We start from the raw sequence: 22519 nt of genomic DNA on the forward strand, positions 1-22519 counted from the left end.
CTCAAATGTTTTGTGAATAAAGTGAGTTAATTCAGTGATTTAACTTTACACTTTACCAATAAATACAATACTTTTCTTTTTGTTGCGTGCCATAGCATGAGCTCACGTCAGTTGGAGAGAAGCAAATAGAAACACCACAAATGAATGCTTTCGATGTGTTGCGTGACAGACCTCACTCAATCTTGGGAAGTGTTTGCCCTTGTTGACTAGTGTTGAAATGCTAATTGAGGTGTGTGTTAACTTTGGGCGGTTGGAGGAAGGTGTGGAACAAAACGTTTTGAGATGTCTATAGTTGACAGTATGGAATGTTGCAGTACACAAAACATGCAAGTGGTGAGAATAGGCGATTAGATCTACTTCATGTCAACTTGAATTATTTAAGAAGTCTTATAAAACGGCACAAATTCAACAGTAAAGGTGTGCTCCACTACATCCAATATGTGTTGAACTGTAAATGGTTGGTGTTAGAAAAGGTTGCTCATTCTTAAAGAGAAACTTGTTTTCCTGTGTGTTTTTGTGTGGAAAAAGTCGATACAACTGCAGCGCTGATGGGAGGAGCTTAAAAAGTTTGTTGTGGTAAGATGCTGGAGGCTGGACATTCCAATCATTGTTCTGCATGACTTAGCTTTCTATTTAAAATACCAGCCGTTCTCTTCTCCCTTTGAGAGCCGGTTATTTGACGATTGTTAAATTGGCACCATACGCTAGACGCACTTTTTATTGGATTTGATTTTGACATGTAGTGAAAAAGCAACAATGGCCTCCGGCCATCGGATACGTCAATCCATAACAACGTCGGCTAGAAATGGGCGATATGACCTAAAATCCTTAGTGCGATGTACAAAACCCAAAACCAGTGAAGTTGGCACGTTGTGTAATTTTTAAATAAAAACAGAATACAATGATTTGCAAATCCTTTTCAACTTATATTCAATTTAATGGACTGCAAAGACAAGATATTTAATGTTCGAACTGAGAAACTTATATTTTTTTTGCAACTAATCATTAACTTAGAATTTAACGGCAGCAACACATTGCAAAAAAGTTGTCACAAGGGCATTTGTACCACTGTGTTACATGGCCTTTCTTTTTAACAACACTCAGTAGACGTTTGGGAACTAAGGAGACCAATGTTTTAAGCTTTTCAGGTGGAATTCTTTCCCATTCTTGCTTGATGTATAGCTTAAGTTGTTCAACAGTCTTTGTTGTCGTATTTTACGCTTCATAATGCGCCACACATTTGAAATGGGAGACAGGTCTGGACTACAGGCAGGCCAGTCTAGTACCCGCACTCTTTTACTATGAAGCCACGTTGATGTAACACGTGGCTTGGCATTGTCTTGCTGAAATAGGCAGGAGTGTCCATGATAATGTTGCTTAGATGGCAACATATGTTGCACCAAAACCTGTATGTACCTTTCAGCATTAATGGTGCCTTCACAGATGTGTAAGTTACCCATTCCTTGGTCACTTATACACCCCCATACCATCACAGATGCTGGCTTTTGAACACAACATCCACAGTTTCCAAAAACAATTTGAAATGTGGACTCGTCAGACCACAGAACACTTTTCCACTTTGTATCAGTCCATCTTAGATGAGCTCGGGCCCAGCGAAGCCGGCGGCGTTTCTGGGTGTTGTTGATAAATGGCTTTCGCTTTGCATAGTAGAGTTTTAACTTGCACTTACAGATGTAGCGACAAACTGTAGTTACTGACGGTGGTTTTCTGAAGTATTCCTGAGCCCATGTGGAGATATCCTTTACACACTGATGTCGGTTTTTGATGCAGTACCGCCTGAGGGATTGAAGGTCACGGGCATTCAATATTTATTACACTTACGTGCTGGGATTTCTTCGGATTCTTTGAACCTTTTAATGATATTACGGACCATAAATGGTGAAATCCCTAAATTCCTTGCAATAGCTCGTTGAGAAATGTTGTTCTTAAACTGTTCGTCAATTTGTTCACACATTTGTTCACAAAGTGGTGACCCTCGCCCCATCCTTGTTTGTGAATGACTGAGCATTTCATGGAAGCTGCTTTTATAGCCAATCATGACACCCACCTGTTCCCAATTAGCCTGTTCACCTGTGGGATGTTCCAAATAAGTGTTTGATTAGCATTCTTCAACCTTCTCAGTCTTTTTGCCACTTTTGGCAGCTTTTTTCAAACATGTTGCAGGCATCAAATTCCAAATGAGCTAATATTTGCAAAAAATAACAAAGTTCACCAGTTCGAACGTAAATATCTTTTATTTGCAGTCTATTCAATTGAATATAGGTTGAAAAGGATTTGCAAATCATTGTATTCTATTTTTATTTACGATTTACACAACATGCCAACTTCACTGGTTTTTGGTTTTGTACAGTACATCGCAGATTGTCTTTGGCATATCAGTTCTAATATAACCATCTAAAAACTGATCACAGAGACCTTAAGAAAAGCCAAACCGTAACAAAAAAGTATGGGAGAAACATAATTTGTAGATTTGAGATAATTTATTCTGCAAAACTGTATTACACAATAATGTTGCAGGTACATTTAAATGCAAGAGAATTCACTAGCTGCAGAGACTTAAATGCAAAAAGCTTAGAGTATTGGGTTTCTTTCTTAAAGGATCAAGTTCCAACTATTTTAAAAGGCACTCAAACCAGCTAGTCCTTGATTCTAAAATCACACCTAGGATCCATAAAACAGAAAGAAGTGTTGACTTGTTAATAATGGCATATATACAGTAAATACTCAGTATAAGGATTGCTGCTTTAGGTAAAGTAGTAATGAAGTGCCGTGTACAGGTACTTTAAATGCATTTTTAACAAAGTAGCTTGCAACATTAGATGCTGTGTACGTTTTGTTCAATTAAAGCAATTCATTATTTGAATAAAGAACACACTCAAAGCTCAGTGGTAAAGACTACTTCCTGGCTCGGCAACACACCGTAGTCTAAACAATATAGCCGTCTAACGTTGTGGAATTGCAACGGCATGCATGGGCTACTCTATATATAATTCTTGCGAATGAGACTCAGAAGTATAAGAAATCAAGATCTAACAACTGGACAACACAGTTATCATTATTAGCTCACTGGGAATATTAAATAAATTAACATTTATTAACCCCAAGGTACTGACAATTGGGACTGTTGAGTACCAGTATCGATTCCCAGTTACACAGGAATTGGTACAAATGTGAAAAGGTACCCATTCTACCCCTAACACGCACATATGCGCCTCAAATTTTGGTTACCTTGAGTATTCATTGGACTGCAAATAGTAAGTAAGGCTGGGTTGACTATTAGCAGCTAATGTTTGGTTGATAAAACAGGTGTGCTGAAGGTTTCCATGCAAAATTGCAAACACTTTTTGTCTTATTACACTTTCCATGAGCATAACCCACACCCCTCCTATCTCAGCCCACCTTTCATTCCCCCTTTTCCTCGTGGCAGGCAGCTTCCTCCCTCCGGTTTCTGGTTTGATGGCGCCCTGCTAGCCCAGGCAGGGTGCCACTCCTGACAAATCACTTCCAGGTCGTGTAGCTCGCAGACATAACAGCTTTTTGGCAGCAACTGTGTGTGTGTGTGTGTGTGTGTGTGTGTGTGTGTGTGTGTGTGTGTGTGTGTGTGTGTGTGTGTGTGTGTGTGTGTGTGTGTGTGTGTGTGTGTGTGTGTGTGTGTGTGTGTGTGTGTGTGTGTGTGTGTGCGTGTGTGCGTGTGTGCATGTGTGTGATATCTGGCACCTATGTGAAATGAGCTTCAATAACAAGGCAGAAGTGGCAACGTAATCCAAACATCTTGTGTAAAGGAACACTTTTTAATAATATCTGTCTGTAATATTGTATGTTGACTCAGTCTACTTCCTGGGTATATTGCTGTGTAGCTAGGCAGTGATAAAGGCTGAAAAGTCCATAGGTTAATCACAATGTTCATGTACTTCTCTTTAGGAGGACTGTGCTTACGAGAAGGAGCTCCTTCCTTATCGAAATAAAGCTGGTGCTGGAGGCCATTTAAAGAGGATAAAGAAACGTGCAAACACCTGCACGGAAACTGTCGTCAGATCGGTGTCTAGTGTGGAATGCCGCAACGAGGAAGAATTCCATTCCTTATCGAATAAATTGACGCCTAGTGTTGCTTGTCCACCTCAGGCAAACATCAACGAGCCCGTCATCGACAATCTGGCAGTGAATTCAAACAATATTCCCCTACTGATCGATAAAGAGAGCAAAGAAGATGTTGAACTTCAGGCCATGTTCTACCTTCCTAACTGGGTTTCGCCAACGAAGTATTCAGTCATCCCTGGATCAGACGCGAGCCTGAAAGTCATCCTGGCCGACGTGGCCGAGCTCCTGTCCCGATCGCCGCCGCCTCTCGCAGATTTAGACGCCATCATAGCCGATTGGACGCCCCCTTTTATTCCCGATCCTCATCAGCCGTTCCAGGTCAGCTTTACCTTGCATGTGGATGACGATGTGAGTGATGACGAGGCGGATGTGGTTAAGGATCGACCTTATCAGGAGCCGGTCGAGAGAGACGGCTACAGCCCGACGTGGGATGAGGTTTTTGAGGACGAAGGGACAAATAAGGCTGGGGGCATCATGCACGGGCAGAAAGACCTCACGGAGGATGTTGGAGAAGCTCCAATCCATGAGCGTGTTGAAAAAGCGAGTTGTTTGGATGACGTCACAGAGGCGGACGCCAAGCCGGAGTTGGCTTACTGTGAACAGATGGACGACAGCATGGACTTGTTTGGGGACGACGACGCCTTCCTTCAGATGACCATCCCGGACATCCCAACCCCCGAAAGTGGCGACACGCCCAGGACTTCCCCAAACGTGGACAACATCACTAATAGCACGAAAAAGATGCAAGCTCTCTTAGAAGCATGTGACGTAAGGTTGAATCAACCACTTTATAACGCAACAGACATTTCATCAACAAAGCCGATTAGGAGTAGCTCGGGAAGTGTTGAGTCGCCCAGCTTGGACTTTGCCATCAATTTTGACCTCGGCTATTCCCTGGAGGACTCAGAGGAGGAAGGCGATGCTGTTGTCGCCTCATTAAACACCAACGTCCTTCCGCCTCAGAAGCAGGAAGCTGCTAACTCAGACCACAGACCCGCCGCACCTTCCTGCTCCGAGTTCTCCACAACTCAGATGCCCCGGGGGCGAAGGGAGAGAGACAAGACATTGCCGATGACGTCCAAGATGGGCGCGCTACTGTCTCCGGGGGCCGCGCTTACCAGTCCTCGTGCTTTTCGCCTATCACTCAGTAGTCTGAAACGGAGCCGACCAGAAGACACTGCAAATGAGTCACGGAGTGCAACAGCGTCTCATTCCCACCTTCATCCAGGTGAAGAAAAGTTACTTCCTGTATTTCCTCATACAGTATCCGGGGGGGTTATTTGCTCAACTGCAGGGAGTTACACGCACTTTTATTTGGAGATTCCTTTTTAAATAAAATATATATTTCAATAACATTACAGTGGAACATAGATTTAATTGCTTCTGATATTTAAGCACATTTCTCCATAAAAAACAATGTAAACATGAATAATTGGTTCCAGCCTCGACAAAAGGTCTATATTTTAGTAATTGTTTGTACACTTTGAACATAACATACTGTAAAGCGCTATACAGTACTGTATATCAAACAAACATAACAAGGAGCTGATGAATCAACTTTATATTTAATAACAAAGCCTAAACAAGAAGTAGCTAAACTGTCCACTTTTGCAGCCGCCCTGCCCACACGCACACGTACACACACACACACACACACACTATCACTAGCACTGTGGTGCACTCACAGTTTGAAATCAATACTCCTTAACTTTAACAGCCTGGCCGCTATTATGATTAGGAATAAAAAATTAAAATCCACTTTACCTTGTCTGTAAACTTGTATTGGAAGAGACAGAGGTTGCCAGTGTTAACAAAGCTGCGGATACTTCCTGAATGTTAAACATTAAATGTCCATTGCTGACTTTAGACTTATATTGAGTTAGAAAAACTGTAAAAATATAGGCTAAAAACACTTAAAATGCACACAAAATAACACAGTAGCTAACGACAGCACTGTTGTGCTGACTGAATAAGCACCGGAGATCGATCAGCCCGCCCGCAATGGATATGCTGCCGGGCACACAATAGGTGGATGAAACGTTCGTATACTGAGACAAGGTTTGTACACCAAAGCATATTTTCATTTGGGCTGTGGATCGTAAATTTAAAAGTTTGTACAACGAGTGGTTCGTTAATGGAGGTTCCACTGTATTAATACCATATTGACCTGATTATAAGACACTATACACAGTGTATACACATATATGTATACGTACATATATATTTTTTATGTGTGTGTATATATATATATATATATATATATATATATATATATATATATATATATATATATATATATATATATATATATATATATATATATATATTTATATACGTATATATATATATAATTTATTTATTTTTTGCTAAAACTCAAGTGAGTCAGAATTTCTCCCTGTAACTCACACACACTAGGGAAAAAAGATTGTTGGCAAGCTCGTAAACTACAAAAAAAAGTTTACGGACTGATTTTAGGAGATTGATGAAATTATAAAACTATTGCAGTTATTATTTTACTTATGTTGACATTATTTAACAAAAACTGATGAATGTTGCCATTTTTTTGTCTTAAAATGTAGATTTCTAAAAATGGGTCAGTAAATTTAAAGAATATAATATTGTTTCAAATTTGTTTGCATGGATAAAAAATACATACGAAATTGATATTCATTATTTTAAATAAATAATTAAAACTTGTGTAAGCGTAATTGTCGGGTTTAATCTACTCGCTTTTCTGTTTTAGCTGAATGCCACACCGACAGCGATGATGAAGTCATCATTCATAAGAGAAGACATGTGAACAAGGTCAACCCTTTGTCTTCTCCCGAGACGGTGAGAGAACACACGTAGATGCTTCCTTCAGTCAAGCTTGATTGCCTTTGTTTTTATAGTAATGGATGTGCAAATAAGTGCTGAACTCATTATGTAGTCATTGTATACATACAATATGTATAGTATGGGGTATGCAATCATTGTAGTTATTGTAGTGTGTGTGTGGGTGTATATATATATATATATATATATTTATAGACTCACAAGTGAGGCCATGTCCACACGAACAGGGATACTTAATAAACGCATACTAATCTCTGCGTTTAGGCCTCTTGTTCACACGCAAACACATACTTTTGTCCTTAAAAACGCAGACTTTGGCCAAAGTGTAGAGTTCCAAAACTCTCCACTCAGTGTATGCGTGCACACTGCTCAAACGGAGTCTTGTCCTCATTTTATGACGTCACGGTCGTGTGCTGTCATTTCTAAAGCTCAATAGCACTGCCTTGCTGCCTTTAAACACACTATAAGATGATTTACTGTATGTTTGAACGTAAATGTGCATATCCATTTTCACTCAACATTAATAAAAAAAGACAACCAAATGGACTTTGCAACAATGACAGTCAGCTGTTTTGGTTATGATTGCTTTCGAACCATCACCTGATGGAACAACTTTGAAAAGCAAGACTTTTTGCTTTGTGTCATAAGAAAGATGCAACTTTAGCTCATGTTTTTAGTCCTTATTTAACGATAGACTAGGAAGTTAACTTACATATGTTGCTTCCATTTGTGTAGATCGAGCTGGCGCAAAAAGTGACGAGCAACTAAAAAAAAACATGATATAGCGTCCTCCTTGTTAGTGTGTACTGATGTTAAAACAATGTATACACATGTATCGATCATTAAATGCTTTAAAAATTCCACAAGAGTTTTGCAGCAGCACACACGGGTCCATGCGCTTTAGGCACTTAAACATGCAAAAGGGTTTGTTTGGCTGGCTCGCTAGTGCGTGCTGATTTTACAAATAATGTACACTTCACTTAACATGTAATATTTCACCATGTTGCTAAGTAAAAATGTTAAAAGCAGCACAGGCATGCGCGCGCGCTTTAAATGCTAAAAAAAAGATTCCGAATGTTCCCAGGGCTCTGTGTATAAGTGCAGGCTGTTTTTAAAGATAATGCACACGTCTATCCATCCATCCATTTTCTACCGCTTATTCCCTTCGGGGTCGCGGGGGGCGCTGGAGCCTATCTCAGCTACAATCGGGCGGAAGGCGGGGTACACCCTGGACAAGTCGCCACCTCATCGCAGGGCCAACACAGACAGACAGTCTAGTATATCAAAATAAACATAATAACAAAGGTGTAATGCCACCAAGTCAGCTGTTGCTGCTTTTTCAGGCTTCTGATTGGACAAAATGTGCATGACAGTTTGTGTGTAGACATAGACAGTTTTGAAACCACACTTGTGTGGATGGAGATCGTTTTAACCTTGGATATGTGTTTTCATGTGGACATGGCCTGAGTATCCAACCACAAGTTGTAAGACAAACAGCACCAGAGCCATACCCGGCTAGCAGAGAAATCTGATATGTACTCGCTTTTTTAAGCCACAATGGCCGAAGGAGAGCAAAACGTTAATTAGGTTGGACATAAACTCGCAAGGCCATTCTCAATAAGGACATTTAAAGAGAAGCTAGATCTCGTGAGACTAGGTTAACTGACCCCCGAGCTCGCTAACCTGTCCCAGGCCACAAAACAGTTGGACAACTCCAACACCACATCTATTATCATATCTTTAGGCACCTCACGATTCGATTTCGATTCTTGGGTTGACGATTCCATGCAGAATCGATTCTCGATTCAACACGATTCTAGCACTATATTAAGTGGTATATAAATTATAATGTTGCCGGTTACAAAATATTTTCTTGGCTGCTGACGTTATACTAAAATTATCTTTTAAAAATATATTCTCAAAATTGTCGTTACAAAAATTACACAATGTTACTTAATCTAACAAAAGAAAATGGAGCAACTCCAACCCAATCCCAACAATACTTAAAATAGAAATTTACAAAGCAATTGAGAAGGCATACAAATGCAATACTTATTAAATAAAATACTAAAAAAAGGAATATAAAAAATGTTATAAAAGCTACAGTATATGTATTAATATCAATAAAAGTTGTTTAATGTTTTAATTCAAATAACTATTCTTAAAAAATACAAAAAATTATCTAACATTTTTTCAAAATCGATTCTCGAAAAATCTGAATCTGAATAAATACAAATCGCGATTTGAATGTGTTTAAATTTTTTTGAGACATAAATAGTATTATATGCAAACACACACATAATCAGGTTCAGAGAGTGCAGCCTCTTGTCATTAGTACTTTCAACAACCAGCATGTCTGGCGAATCCTCCACAAGAAGCACTAGTATGTTCTGAAATACTCCATAGTAACAAGGTTGACCGGGCCATGGTTTGTTGTAGTGCTCTAACGCATGTTTTTTCCTCCTCTAGTCCAAAGTCTTCGCTGACATGGACTCGCCGCTTGTGCGTAGGAAATGTGTGACTACGTTTACTATGGTGACATTATCTTTATTAAACGTGACATGACTGATACTATGTCAATGCATTCGCATCATGCACACTATGACAACAGTACCTCCGCCTTTCTTTTTTCTCCTCCCTCCAGTCTAAAGAAACAGAAGGTGACGATGATGATTTCCAGACTGAGTCTGTAGTCACACGAAGACAGTTGAAGGACACCAAGGTGTGACTCACCGTCACATAAAAAAACCATAAATGCCATTTAATAAGCTTATCTGACAATGTCACCTTTTTCCTCCATAAATGTCACTTACGTCACTCGTGACATTTTTCCGACCTGCATTTGTTGCTCCCCAGCGCAACAAAGGCCGAAAGGGATGTCAGTTTCTGGACGAGGAAGCGGTGCTGTCTGAGGGCGAGGAGGGAGTGGACCTGTCATCTGATGAAGAGGATGGAGAAGATCAGAATCACTCTCTGGAAGGCTTCGTGGTGGACAACACACACCTTTCCCAGGGACTTAACGGTAGAGCACCACAAACATACACTGATTTTTTTTAAGTACCGGTCCTGGGAAACGTACAAATAAAACCGGATTTACTAAGATCCAAAGAACACGCCCTAAACAGCGTTTGCAATCTATAAAATAGTGTGTACTGTTAGTGGGCGTGTTGCGTGCGATTTATTGACACTGTGTGCAATTGTAAATTGGTGCAAACCCGCTTATTTAAATGAGGATTTTGCGTGTACTATATGGGGCATCACCACAGACACACTCTCATTTACTACACATTGATGTGATCTTGCTCCTACCTGTGGAGTTTTGCTATGTTTTCAAATGCAAAGCAGGAGACATCTACCACTTTTTCTGGGCATTTTAGAAGCAGTGCATCTACAATGAAACCACTTTTTATTTTTATTTTTTCTCCGCCGAAGGTGCGCTCATTGGAGAAAGGCTGCACTTACTCCATTCAAGATGCAAAAAAAATGCATGCTTAATAGTTTTTTTCTTTTAAAAAATATTGTAATTTCTATGAGGAAAAGACTGTCATAAAAAAACACTAAATGACACAAAAACGCATACATTGAATTTGTTTTAATCAGTCCCTTAAGTCTTCTAACAGCTATATAATTATAAAATGATGTTGCTGAATAGACAATATGTCTAATTTTTTTTTTTATCACTGACCATCCTAAATATTGACCCACACACGTAGGACGGCGGATTCTTGCCTGTCCATCATCTGTCTGTGCAGCGCAAGCCCTGATCCTGCAGCCGTGTGTGGAACTGTCAGTTTGCACGTCCTTCTAACACGCGCTAAATTAAATGCTAAATCATCATCGGCGGCCACTCGAACGAGTATGACGATCCTCTTGATAGGGGTATATCCCTTAATGGAGGATGCCTGTGCGTGACTTTGTTTTACGTGGGGAGACTGGTGCACAGACAGTCACCACACGATCCTTAACAGAATCGGGTCAGGGTCTAGTGGCATGGAGTTTAAGACGACTGGGGACCCTTTTCTGCTGCAGCCTTCTTCTGCCATCGCAGCCGTTGTGGTAGTTCTTAAATCTACCGTCTTCCGCCTGCTCCGCCGTTGAGGTCTTCACCGTATCTCTGGCTAGGGGGCAGTCAGGTACTAGGCCTTTGCCAAGGGCCACCTGGGGTAACAGTAGTTTAAGGGGTTAACCTCCTAGTGCCCCAAAACCCCCTAGAGGAGCTTCCACTGCCGGATGCACTTTAACGTCATGCCCAGGACACTAAATGCTAAATAGTGCTCGCATAACAATGATGTGTGTTTATAAATCACATTGCGTGTGCTAAATAACCATATTTGCATCTTCTCCCACCAGTAATGTGGGCATTTTTAAGAATAGCATATATTTTGCATATTCATGAAGACAGATACGTAAAATGGATCGCACGCCTTATTCTGCTCTCTTAACAGACGCAATCCACTTTGCACACGTTTAGTAGATCAGCTTTGCGTGTGCTATTAGGTTTGCACGTGCTTTAGTTCACACAAACCTTTAGTAAATTAGGCCTGTAGTGTGAATAGTACTACTTTTAGAGCAGTGATTCTCAAAATGCGGTACGTGGGTTCCAGCTAGTGGTACGTGAAGCCTTACTTTTGAGCACTTTCTATCAGGCATGCTTGACTTGTTGGCATTTGGTTATGAATATGCCTGTTTGCCAGTGCCGTAGTTAATCTGGTGCCGTGTCTGCAACCGGATGTGACGTCACGCGTGACAAAGTTATCGAAATATGGTATCGTTTGATTTTACGTGAATCTGTACCAAATTCGGTACCCATGCCTATAAAAATGTGCTCTCATTTTTCTCCATTGTTTGTTAGCAATCAAACTGATGCGTTCACTGCTGCTTGGCTTTCTCAGTTTCCTTCCTCACTGTTTTGAATTAGTAAACCACCGCTATATGTTCTTGATGGGCTTCATCCACACCAGTCATCCAATTATCACTTTATGCAACTCAGCAAAGCATGGAGTTCTTCAAAATGTCTTGGTCGCAATAATTTTGTCCTTTATCCACTCTGATGTTCCTGTCTGCTTGTCCGCCGTCAGACTCAGAGATGCAAGGAATATACTTGAAGTCTGTGAGAAGTCCTGTCGTCACGGGCAGGTTCAAAATGTCCCACAGAAAGCATTACAACGCAGACGTCTTCTCACAGGTAGACTTCAAACGCGCCCAATCGTCAACGTCAGGTTTTAAAGAGACAGACGCATTTCTTTGTTCTGCTCTCTTGGCCTGCAGGTGCCCGAGGTGGACGAGACATACGCAGAAGACAGTTTTGTGGTTGGCAGCGAGGCGGAGGAGGAGAGCTTTGAGGATGAGGCCCAAGAGGAAGCTGTTGAACTCATGCCGGAGGACTCGTACGTGGACGGGAAGAGGCAGTATGCCACACGGCGGCGCGTCTTCCTGCACAAGGCCAGGGCGAGCGGCTCAGCGCCATGTCCCCCTGGGCTGAGGGGCAAATGTGGCCGAGTTCTCCGCCTGGCAGATTCCAGTGAGGAGGAAGAGGAGAATGCCTCCGCCCCCCCACAGGCTGGCGTCAAACTTAAACGGGAGCAGAAGTCCTCTTCAAAGGTGTCGTTGATTCGAGAACAGCAAGATGAGAGGTAACTATAGATGTTGATATAGGCTTTATTACTGATACTGTTCCGATACCAATTGGTATCAATTCCAGAACGCAGACCTACTTTTTAAATACTTTTTTTCCACATACTTTATTTGTAAACAAAAATGGCATCACAATTTGCGATAAATCGGTGCAATCATAATACAAACATGGTAGAAATAGAACAATTACCATATTTTACAGACTGTAGAGCACACCGGTATATAAGCCACACCCACAACATTTTAGAAGAAATTTTTTTTTTCATGTACCGTATTTTCCGCACTATACGGCGCACCGGATTATAAGGCGCACCTTCAATTAATGGCATATTTCAAAACTTTGTTCATATATAAGGCGCACCGGATTATAAGGCGCACCTATGCATCCATTAGATGGAGCTGCGCTAAAGGGAATGTCAACAAAACAGTCAGATGGGTCAGTCATACTTTATTAATAGATTACAAACCAGCGTTCTGACAACTCTGTTCACTCCCAAAATGAATAAACAGCTGTTTTATTATTTTCCCAGAGGTAAAGTCAGTGACGTGGTGTTTTGTTTATCTTTTAACAACAGCAAGGTATAACAGTAGTGCAACATTTATATCACATAGTGGAGGGGAACTTTTCCCTGATTCAATAAACACGTAAAAAACAGTGATACTGTTACGGTAAATCAAACGTTAGTGCAATCACAATATAGCATACTTGCCAACCTTGAGACCTCCAATATCGGGAGGTGGGGGGGGGGGGGGGGTTAGGGGGCGTGGTTGCTGTCGTGGTTGGGGCGTTGTTAAGAGGAGAGTATATTTACAGCTAGAATTCACCAACTCAAGTATTTCATATATATATATATATATATATATATATATATATATATATATATATATATATATATATATATATATATATATATATATATATATATAAATAAATAAATACTTGACTTTCAGTGAATTCTAGCTATATATATATATATTTTTTTAATATATATATAAATAAAAGAAATACTTGAATTTTAGTGTTCATTTATTTACACATATACACACACAACACTCATCTACTCATTGTTGTACTTGAAAGTACAATGCTTTGTTAAGGGTTGAATTGTCCATCCTCTTTCTATTCTCTGTCACTATTTTTCTAACCATGCTGAACACCCTCTCTGATGATGCATTGCTGTGTGGCACGCACAAAAGTGCTTTCATCAAATGCACGAGAGTGTGGAATCTTCCATCTCTCCCTAGCATGGCCCAAAACCGGTCAATCCTTGCTTCCTGGGGAAGATCTTCCCTGGCAAGCAATTGGTACTCCAGTACTTGTACCCGGAGGCTGGTCAGGTCCAATCGCAGCTGCGGCAGACTTTTTTTTGGGGGGGCGTGGCCTCCAGCTCCGGCTGAATACCGGGAGTTTGTCGGGAGAAAATCTCTGTCGGGAGGTTGTCGGGAGAGGCGCTGAATATCGGGATTCTCCCGCTAAAAACGAGAGGGTTGGCAAGTATGCAATATAGTAACACTCGAAATAGTGCAGAGCAATAACAATATATCAATAACTCCACGTTGCTCAAACGTTAATGTCACACAACACAACACACAAAATAAACATGTAAAGCTCACTTTATGAAGTTATTCCTCATCCACGAATCCCTCGAATTCTTCTTCTTCAATGTCCGAATTAAACAGTTGGGCGGATACGGCATCCAACATGCGGTATCGGTATCCGTCTCGTCGAAGTTGTCATTAATCGAGTCAGTGTCGCTGCTGCTCTATTCCCGTGTTCTACTGCGTGACTGATCGTCTTAAGTTTAAACTCTGCGTCGTAAGCGTGTCTCTTAATAGGAGCCATTTTGGGGTCTTTACATAAACAAACAAATGGAAATCAAAACGGCACGCCTCGCGCAGTCATATATCCCAGCATGCACCGCGCGCTTCTTCTTCTTCTACGGGGGCGGCTTCTTCTACGGGGGAAAAAGAAGTTGGCGGCTGCTTACTGTAGTTGCGAGATCTAAACTTTATGAAAATGAAGTTAAGGTTTGTTGTGCCTCAATATTGGTTCATACAATATATAAGGCGCACCGGATTATAAGGCGCACTGTCAGCTTTTGACAAAATTGGAGGTTTTTAGGTGCGCCTTATAGTACGGAAAATACGGTATTAGCCGCACGGGATGCAGATATATACGTTGTGAAATGACAGACACTTGTAAACGTGTTATCATATTAATTAATGATAACAACACTAGCTTAATTACATTAAAATAGCACGTTCAAATATGCATAACACTACTATCAAACATGTGACTGTTTAGCAGGTATGAATTGTTTTAGTTGTATTGTAAAACTGGCAAACGTTGCTTAGAGTGATAAATGAAGAAACGACGACTAGTAGATGGAACGACACTTGTACTTCCGGTTGAAGGCACCAAACAAAAGGAAATATCGTAGTGTAGACGTTCAACCCGCAGCACCCACAGTGAGAAAACTCATCCAAAAGATGGCACCATAGCACAAACAATAACACACATTTTCAGTGTCTCTGTGGGTGCTTTATAAAAACTTTTTGTTGAATAAAAACATAAAGGCCGTTAGCGAAGAAAAACACATAAATTAGTTGTTATAAGCTGCAGGGTTCGAAGCGTAGGAAAAAATTAATGACTAATAGTCAGGAAAATAGGGTATTCATAACAGAACAAAAACAATGGGACCGCCGACCTACTGAGCTAGCAAGCTTTTTGCTAGCTGTGGAGCGTGATGCAGTTTGATGAGGTCATCACTTGTGCGCCATTATCCATTCATTTGGGCTAAATCCAGGCAATATCCTGTCTGATATTTTGTTGGCAGAGAAACATATGATCCGATATCTAATTTTTATGCCAGCATTGGTTGAGGTAACAACAGCAACAAACATGGCGGAACAGCCACACACCTCCTGTTGCTACTGGGTTCAAATCCTGCTTGGACCTCCTTGCATGGGTTTCCTCCCACAGCCCAAAAACATGGTAAGTTAATTGAATACTCTTCCATACTCTCCTGCAGGTGTCGCCAGAGGATAGAAAATCAACATCTGCTGTCTGACCAGTTGGACTTTGACACACCATCAGAGTCACAAGTGACATCCACCAAACAACATCAGGTAAATTATACTAATATAAAACATTCCTATAGAAAATAATGAAAATATAAATAATCTGTTCCAAAGTCAAACTGTTGCTACCATTAAACCTTTATGATGTGTACAGTTTTTAATTAAAATTTAGCCAAGCTTTAGGTGTCAAACTTAAAGCATTATTTAATGCCTGGAAATGATATGCGTCAGTTATCATCTTTCTTGCTAAATGTTTTTCAATATTGACAGAAAAATGGTATCACATGCATTTCAATATTATTTGATGCAAAAACTTACATCCATCCAAGTTAAGCTTTAATATCTGCTTGTCTTCTTGACTTCTGATTCCATCAGTTTGTTGGTAAATATTGATAATAATCAAACAAACGGCCAATTGTTTAATTAATAATACCTGAGGCGATTATACATTTATTTGGTTTCACTTTGTGAGGGCAGCCATAACTAAAATAAGTTTGACACAATGACAATAACCAAAGTAGTTTTTATAATGCTGTAAGTTGTGTTGTTCTTGTTTTACACGTGTAAAAAGAAGTGAGCAAACAGTTCAGCAATATAAACAAGAAATAATACAATGGCGAGTCACCATTTGATGTCGTGTGACAGACATGCAAGTAAACACTATTGTCTGACTGGTTAGTCTTTTTTCTCCATTAATGTTATGATGCCTTTATCTTTGTTTGCCACTTTTGTTGCTATGCTAATATTATGGTGTATCAATAAAAGTTATGTTACTAATTCTATGGCTATCATCAAATTTCCCCCTTATTGTCCCCCGAATTGTATGACATTAGTATGACGGGCCAATTGGGACACAATCAAATAAATAAATGCATATTTAAATAATGAAATGTGTTGTTTTGCAGTTAAATGGTAAATGTGTCATTAATTTATTTAATGTAAAAAATACATTTAACTATTTAATCAATAAATTGTTTTGAATCAAAAATCACTATTTTATGATTTTACTAATTATTTCACAATTTAATTTATTATTGATTGAATTATTTGATTATTCAATTATTTCACAATGTAATTTATTATTGATTAAATTATTTTACAACTTAATTTATGATGTATTTAATTATCACATGAAATAATGATTTAATTAATGAATTTCACATTTAAATAATTATTTATATAAAAAATAGATTTTTATTTTTATTTTTTTCTAAATTCTGTCCTATTTGGCCTATTATTCCCTGTCAAACTCTGTTGTCAAAGTAAGAGGGCGGGGCTAAAACAAATCTTGTCCAATAATTGCAAGTGGAAGTGCTGGGTAACCAATCAGGTGTTAGGGGTTTGACAATTTGTAGAGCCATATAGGACAAAAGCAAATACATCTTTAAATAATTACCGAAATGTGTTGTTTTGATTCTTTAATCATTTAATTTATTATTAATTTCATAATTATATATTTAGTTATTTCACAATTTAATTAACTATTGACAATTTAAGTAATGATTTAAAATATTTATTTATTCATTTTTGTCCCATTCAACCCTTGTCAGCACTAAATTAATTTGTTTTCTCTGTCAATAATAAAAAAAGATAATTATCGGTCAAAATAAGAATAAGTAGGCGGGGCTAACAAATCTTGTCAACAACCATTGCAAGTGGAAGTACCAAGTAACCAATCAGGTGTTAGGATCTGCCCACCATGTTTGATGGCTGAGTTTGACAGATAAAATAAATGACAGAATGGGACAACATTTAATAATTAAAACAATCTTTAAATACTTACTTAAATGTGTCATTAACTAAATATTTAAGTAATTAAATAAATTATTATCTAAATCATGAAATGATTAAATCAATAATCTGAAATTGTTGAATGTGATTTTACATTAAATACAGTATATTGACGACACATTTATGTATTTAATTCCAATTATAAATAGTGACACATTTGAGTGATTGTTGAAGAATTACATTTTGGCCTTCCTTACTTTAGGGGTTGCAATGTGTGTACGCAAACCTACTTCCTGTTAAGGCAATCAGTCTTCACATGTTGTGTCTCAAGAAGGAGAAAATGTCCTCACATGTTCCATCTTTTCATCCGCAGGAGCTTCCATTTGTCAACTTGGACGTCTCCGAGCGCCCAGTCTGCATCCTGGTGGACAGTCGCTGCATCAGTGGCGCCGTGGAGGTGGTGACCGGCCTTCGCCAACGCCACCGCGCCGCCGTGCACGTGCGCTCGCTTGACGGCAGCTACTTCATCGTCAGCGGGCGCATGGCGGTGGAGCGCCACAGCCAGTCCGACTTGGCCTCCGCACACAACCGCAAACGATTGGCTGAGAGGGTGAACGGCATGCAGGAGGCGTTTGAGCGCGTGTGTCTGATCGTGGAGAGGGACAAAGCCAGGCCGGGTGAGTCTCAGTCCTGTTGGACAATTATTAGCGTTCAGGAGAGACCGCTTTAAATGCATTTATGTTCAAAAAACATCTTTTTTGCAACATGGCGGCTCTCAAAATCCATCAGTGGGGTTGTGTAATCACTTTGTGTCCTCGTCGCCCTCCCACCAGGCGATACGTCTCGTCCCTTCCAGCGCACACGTTGCTACGACGGCACGCTGGCGGCGCTGGTGCGCACCGGCGTGCGCCTGCTGTGGAGCGACGGCGCCGAACAGAGTGCCTCCCTGCTGGCCGAGCTGGCGCAGCTGGAGCGGCGCAAGGGCCAGGGCATCGTCACGCCGCCCTCGGAGGTCAGAGGTCATCAACAGCAGCAGGCCCTGCAGCTGTACTCTGGCTTGCCCTCCGTCAACTACGTCCACGCTCTCAACATGAGCCGCAACTTCTGCTCCGTCGCACAACTCGTCAACAGGTACACACTTTGGTCAGCTGTCAGAGAAATAGTCAGTTCCAGGGTCAAACTTAAGTCGCATTTTAACATTCTTACCTGTGTAACAGTAAGTTAGGTAAAAACACAACTTAAGTTTGATAGCAAGTGTCAGGCAGAAAAAGCTAAACACATAAAAACGTCGTCCAAAACGTCCGAACTAGGGCCCGGCTTTAAAGTTAAAAGTAGGGATGTCCGATAATGGCTTTTTGCCGATATCCGATATTCCGATATTGTCCAACTCTTTAATTACCGATACCGATATCAACCGATACCGATATATACAGTCGTGGAATTAACACATTATTATGCCTAATTTGGACAACCAGGTATGGTGAAGATAAGGTCCTTTTTAAAAATAAATAAATAAAATAAGATAAATAAATTAAAAACATTTTCTTGAATAAAAAAAAAAAAGTAAAGCAATATAAAAACAGTTACATAGTAATTAATGAAAATGAGTACAATTAACTGTTAAAGGTTAGTACTATTAGTGGACCAGCAGCACGCACAATCATGTGTGCTTACGGACTGTATCCCTTGCAGACTGTATTGATATATATTGATAAATAATGTAGGAACCTGAATATTAATAACAGAGAGAAACAACCCTTTTGTGTGAATGAGTGTGAATGGGGGAGGGAGGTTTTTTGGGTTGGTGCACTAATTGTAAGTGTATCTTGTGTTTTTTATGTTGATTTAATTTTTTAAAAAACAAACAACAAAAAAACAACCCGATACCAATAATAAAAAAAACGATACCGATAATTTCCGATATTACATTTTAAAGCATTTATCTCTAGTTAAAAGTTAAAGTACCACTGATAGTCACACACACACTAGGTGTGGTGAAATTATCCTCTGCATTTGACCCATCCCCTTGTTTCACCCCCCGGGAGGTGAGGGGAGCAGTGAGCAGCAGCGGTGGCCGCGCTTGGGAATAATTTTGGTGATTTAACCCCCAAATCCAACCCTTGATGCTGAGTGCCAAGCAGGGAGGTAATGGGTCCCATTTTTATAGTCTTTTGTATGACTCGGCCGGGGTTTGAACTCACAACCTTCCAGTCTCAGGGCGGACACTCCATCCATCCATCCATTTTCTACCGCTTGTTCCTCTCGATTTTCCCCCCCAAATTTGGATGAGGCTACATACAAATCCAAGGAATAATGCAGCCGTGTGTTGCCGGGCAGATTTTGTAAAGCCTGCCTCACACATCAGAGAAAGGACAGGGAGAGTCACAGTCGTAGCGAGTGAGTCAGACACATAACTTAAAAAAGATCCATGCGTCCATCCATTCATTTTCTACCGCTTGTCCCTCTTGATCGGGGATCTCAAACACGTTTTCATTGAGGGCCACATGCATCAGAGGGCCGCTTGTAACTGCGAATAATGTATGAATTTGCCTCTGGATTTCATTATTAATCATATAAATTGTTTTAAGAAGACTGTCGATTTTACAGTAAAAACTTCACATTTACAACATTTTACTTTAAAATATAGTGTTTTTTTATTTCATTTTTTTACAACATTTTACGGTAAATGGAAGAACAGTACCACTGTTTTTGGGGGGTTTTACGGAAAATGTTGGCAGCTTAGTTGCCAGAATTTTTGTGTTAATGTGTTTTTTTTACATGATATTGTTAATGGAAAAAAAGGACAAGTTACTTTGTTATTCTGGCAACTGAGCTGCCAGTTTTTTTTTACCGTAAAAACAAATGTACCGTCTTTCCATTTCCAGTAATACACCGTTGAACACAACGACCGTAGATTTTACAGTCCAAACACTGGCAGCTTCGTCAACAGAATTTTAACGCAAAAAACAGTGGTAGTTTTTTTTCAATTTACAGTAATACGTTGTAAAGAACAATGTAAAATGTATTGTAATTTTTATTCATTTGATGGGTAGTTTGTTTTAAAGTTAAGTATTTTTACTTCGACAAAAACATGTTTGGAAAGTATGATGATATACTGTAATATTTGTTGCAATATCGGGTACTATTAAAGTTTAAAGAGGTATGTATTTTATGTATTTTTATCTATTTATTTATGTTTTTATGTGTTATTATGAATTTGCACTGAATTAGTTTTGCATACAATTTCGTTGTACAATGTACAATGACAATAAAGATATATTCTATTCTAGGTATGCAATTTCAAGCAGTACGTACATTTTTTTCTGTCAAAATGAAAACAAAATCAACTACATTGAGTGAGAAAATATTAAGTACTTTATTGGCACACATCATTTCTAGGCGTTTGCGGGCGTGAGTTTGACACCTGTGCTCTTGATCATTTCAAAATAACATGACTTTACACCTGAATGCCACAATTGAGCATTTTTTTACTTGAGAGCCATCTGCTGGATGAGGTCGGTAGTGTGCCGCAAATACCAACAAATGCTTTTGTTATGGAGGAAAAGTTGAAAGGAAATTAAATCAATGAAATGTGTCTTAATCTTCTGGCGCCTGCAGCTCTGTGGAAAGCATAGAGGAAGGAGGCGGCATGAGTCGAGTCAGAGCCGAGGGGATCTACCGCTTCCTGCGCTACAACTGTGACTCCTTCCTCATGGACACAGGAGGAAAAGGCTGCTAGCGGTAGGAGACAAAATACATAAACACTCTCAGGGAATCGTTTTTTCTTTATTTTGCTATTTTTTGTTTGTTTTTTGCACTACTCAACTGCATTTTGAGCTTAATTATGTCATAAGCTCAAAATACAACAAACTGGGCAGGACCAGTTAGCTTATTGTAACATTCTGCTCTACATAGCAATATTTATTTATGAGCGCTTATAACTTCTGTAATATACTGTAACTGGTACTACCATGATAATGTAAACTTATGCATAAAGCCCAAATAATGTACATTACAATCAGTGTAATAAACTGTTATTTTTGTATGCAACCATGAGAAGTATGTTTTTGTTGTGTTCATGTATATTATACAGTTATGTGTATTGTTCATTTTCATTACATATGTACATAAAATATTTACATATCATCCAAAATTCTAAACATTATCAACATATTGCCACATTAAATTCACAGGAATAAATGTAAATTAAAAATGTTAAAAATATATATTATATAAATATTATTTATATATATATATATATATATATATATATATATATATATGTATGTATATATATATATACATGAATATATGTATATGTATATATGTATGTATATATATGTATGCATGTATGTATATATATATTGTATACATATATATATTTTTTTCAACCTTCATTGAGATTAAGAATATATTTTTGCAAAGGAGGGGGGTAAATATTACAATTAAATAAGTCATTGAATAAAATATTCAGTATACAATAAACGTTAAAACTTAAAAAAAGGAATTAGTTTAGTATATGAATAGTACTAAGTATATTTATTGATAAAATGTATTTAAAAATTAATTAGAAAATAGCTAAGCCTCAGAATTACTGTAAATTGGATGGATTGATGAATCAAACAAGCAACTAGTGAACAATATGAATAAACTTAACTGTCATAAGTAATTGTTAAATATATTATAAAAATAACATTCATATTATATAAAAAGTCTAAATTAATTCTTAGATTTACATTTATAACATGCATATTATAAAAAGTCAAAATTAATTCTTAGATTTACAATTATAACATGCATATGATAAAACATAATAAAATTAAACAATGTTGCAAAAGTAAGGATATTATTTAGGGACATGCAGTAGAAATGGATAATACTTACAGATATTATTTTTAATAAAACATTTTTAAAAAAATACTTCAGCCTCAGGATTAATCATGTTTTTATTTTACCATTCATTCTCATGACGAGCTAATGGCTTTGGTGCAAAACAATGCACTTACAGAACACAGAGAGTAGATCCTTTATACAAACGTCAGAAATAGGTGTCAAATTGACATAAAAGAGTACAAAAGTACCCACAAGTGGACATAGAACTGCATCAGGTGGACCTGTA

General features: G+C 38.9%; 1 protein-coding gene across 2 annotated transcripts in view; it reads left to right on the forward strand.

The window, feature by feature from the left end:
- The window catches only part of fancm (FA complementation group M), a 79201-nt gene extending 57755 nt beyond the window's left edge, over positions 1–21446 (forward strand). For both annotated transcript variants that reach the window (XM_062041515.1, XM_062041513.1), the window contains exons 14-24: positions 3943–5347; positions 6863–6951; positions 9424–9489; positions 9599–9676; positions 9811–9976; positions 12033–12139; positions 12223–12587; positions 15621–15717; positions 17774–18077; positions 18234–18531; positions 21019–21446. In XM_062041515.1, coding sequence (XP_061897499.1) covers positions 3943–5347; positions 6863–6951; positions 9424–9489; positions 9599–9676; positions 9811–9976; positions 12033–12139; positions 12223–12587; positions 15621–15717; positions 17774–18077; positions 18234–18531; positions 21019–21139 — 3096 coding nt within the window. In that variant the 3' untranslated portion in view covers positions 21140–21446. The remainder of the gene's footprint in view (positions 1–3942; positions 5348–6862; positions 6952–9423; positions 9490–9598; positions 9677–9810; positions 9977–12032; positions 12140–12222; positions 12588–15620; positions 15718–17773; positions 18078–18233; positions 18532–21018) is intronic.
- Positions 21447–22519: the final 1073 nt, after the last annotated feature.

Source organism: Entelurus aequoreus, linkage group LG03 (genome assembly GCF_033978785.1).
Source record: "Entelurus aequoreus isolate RoL-2023_Sb linkage group LG03, RoL_Eaeq_v1.1, whole genome shotgun sequence".
NCBI classification, from domain to species: Eukaryota; Metazoa; Chordata; class Actinopteri; order Syngnathiformes; family Syngnathidae; genus Entelurus; species Entelurus aequoreus.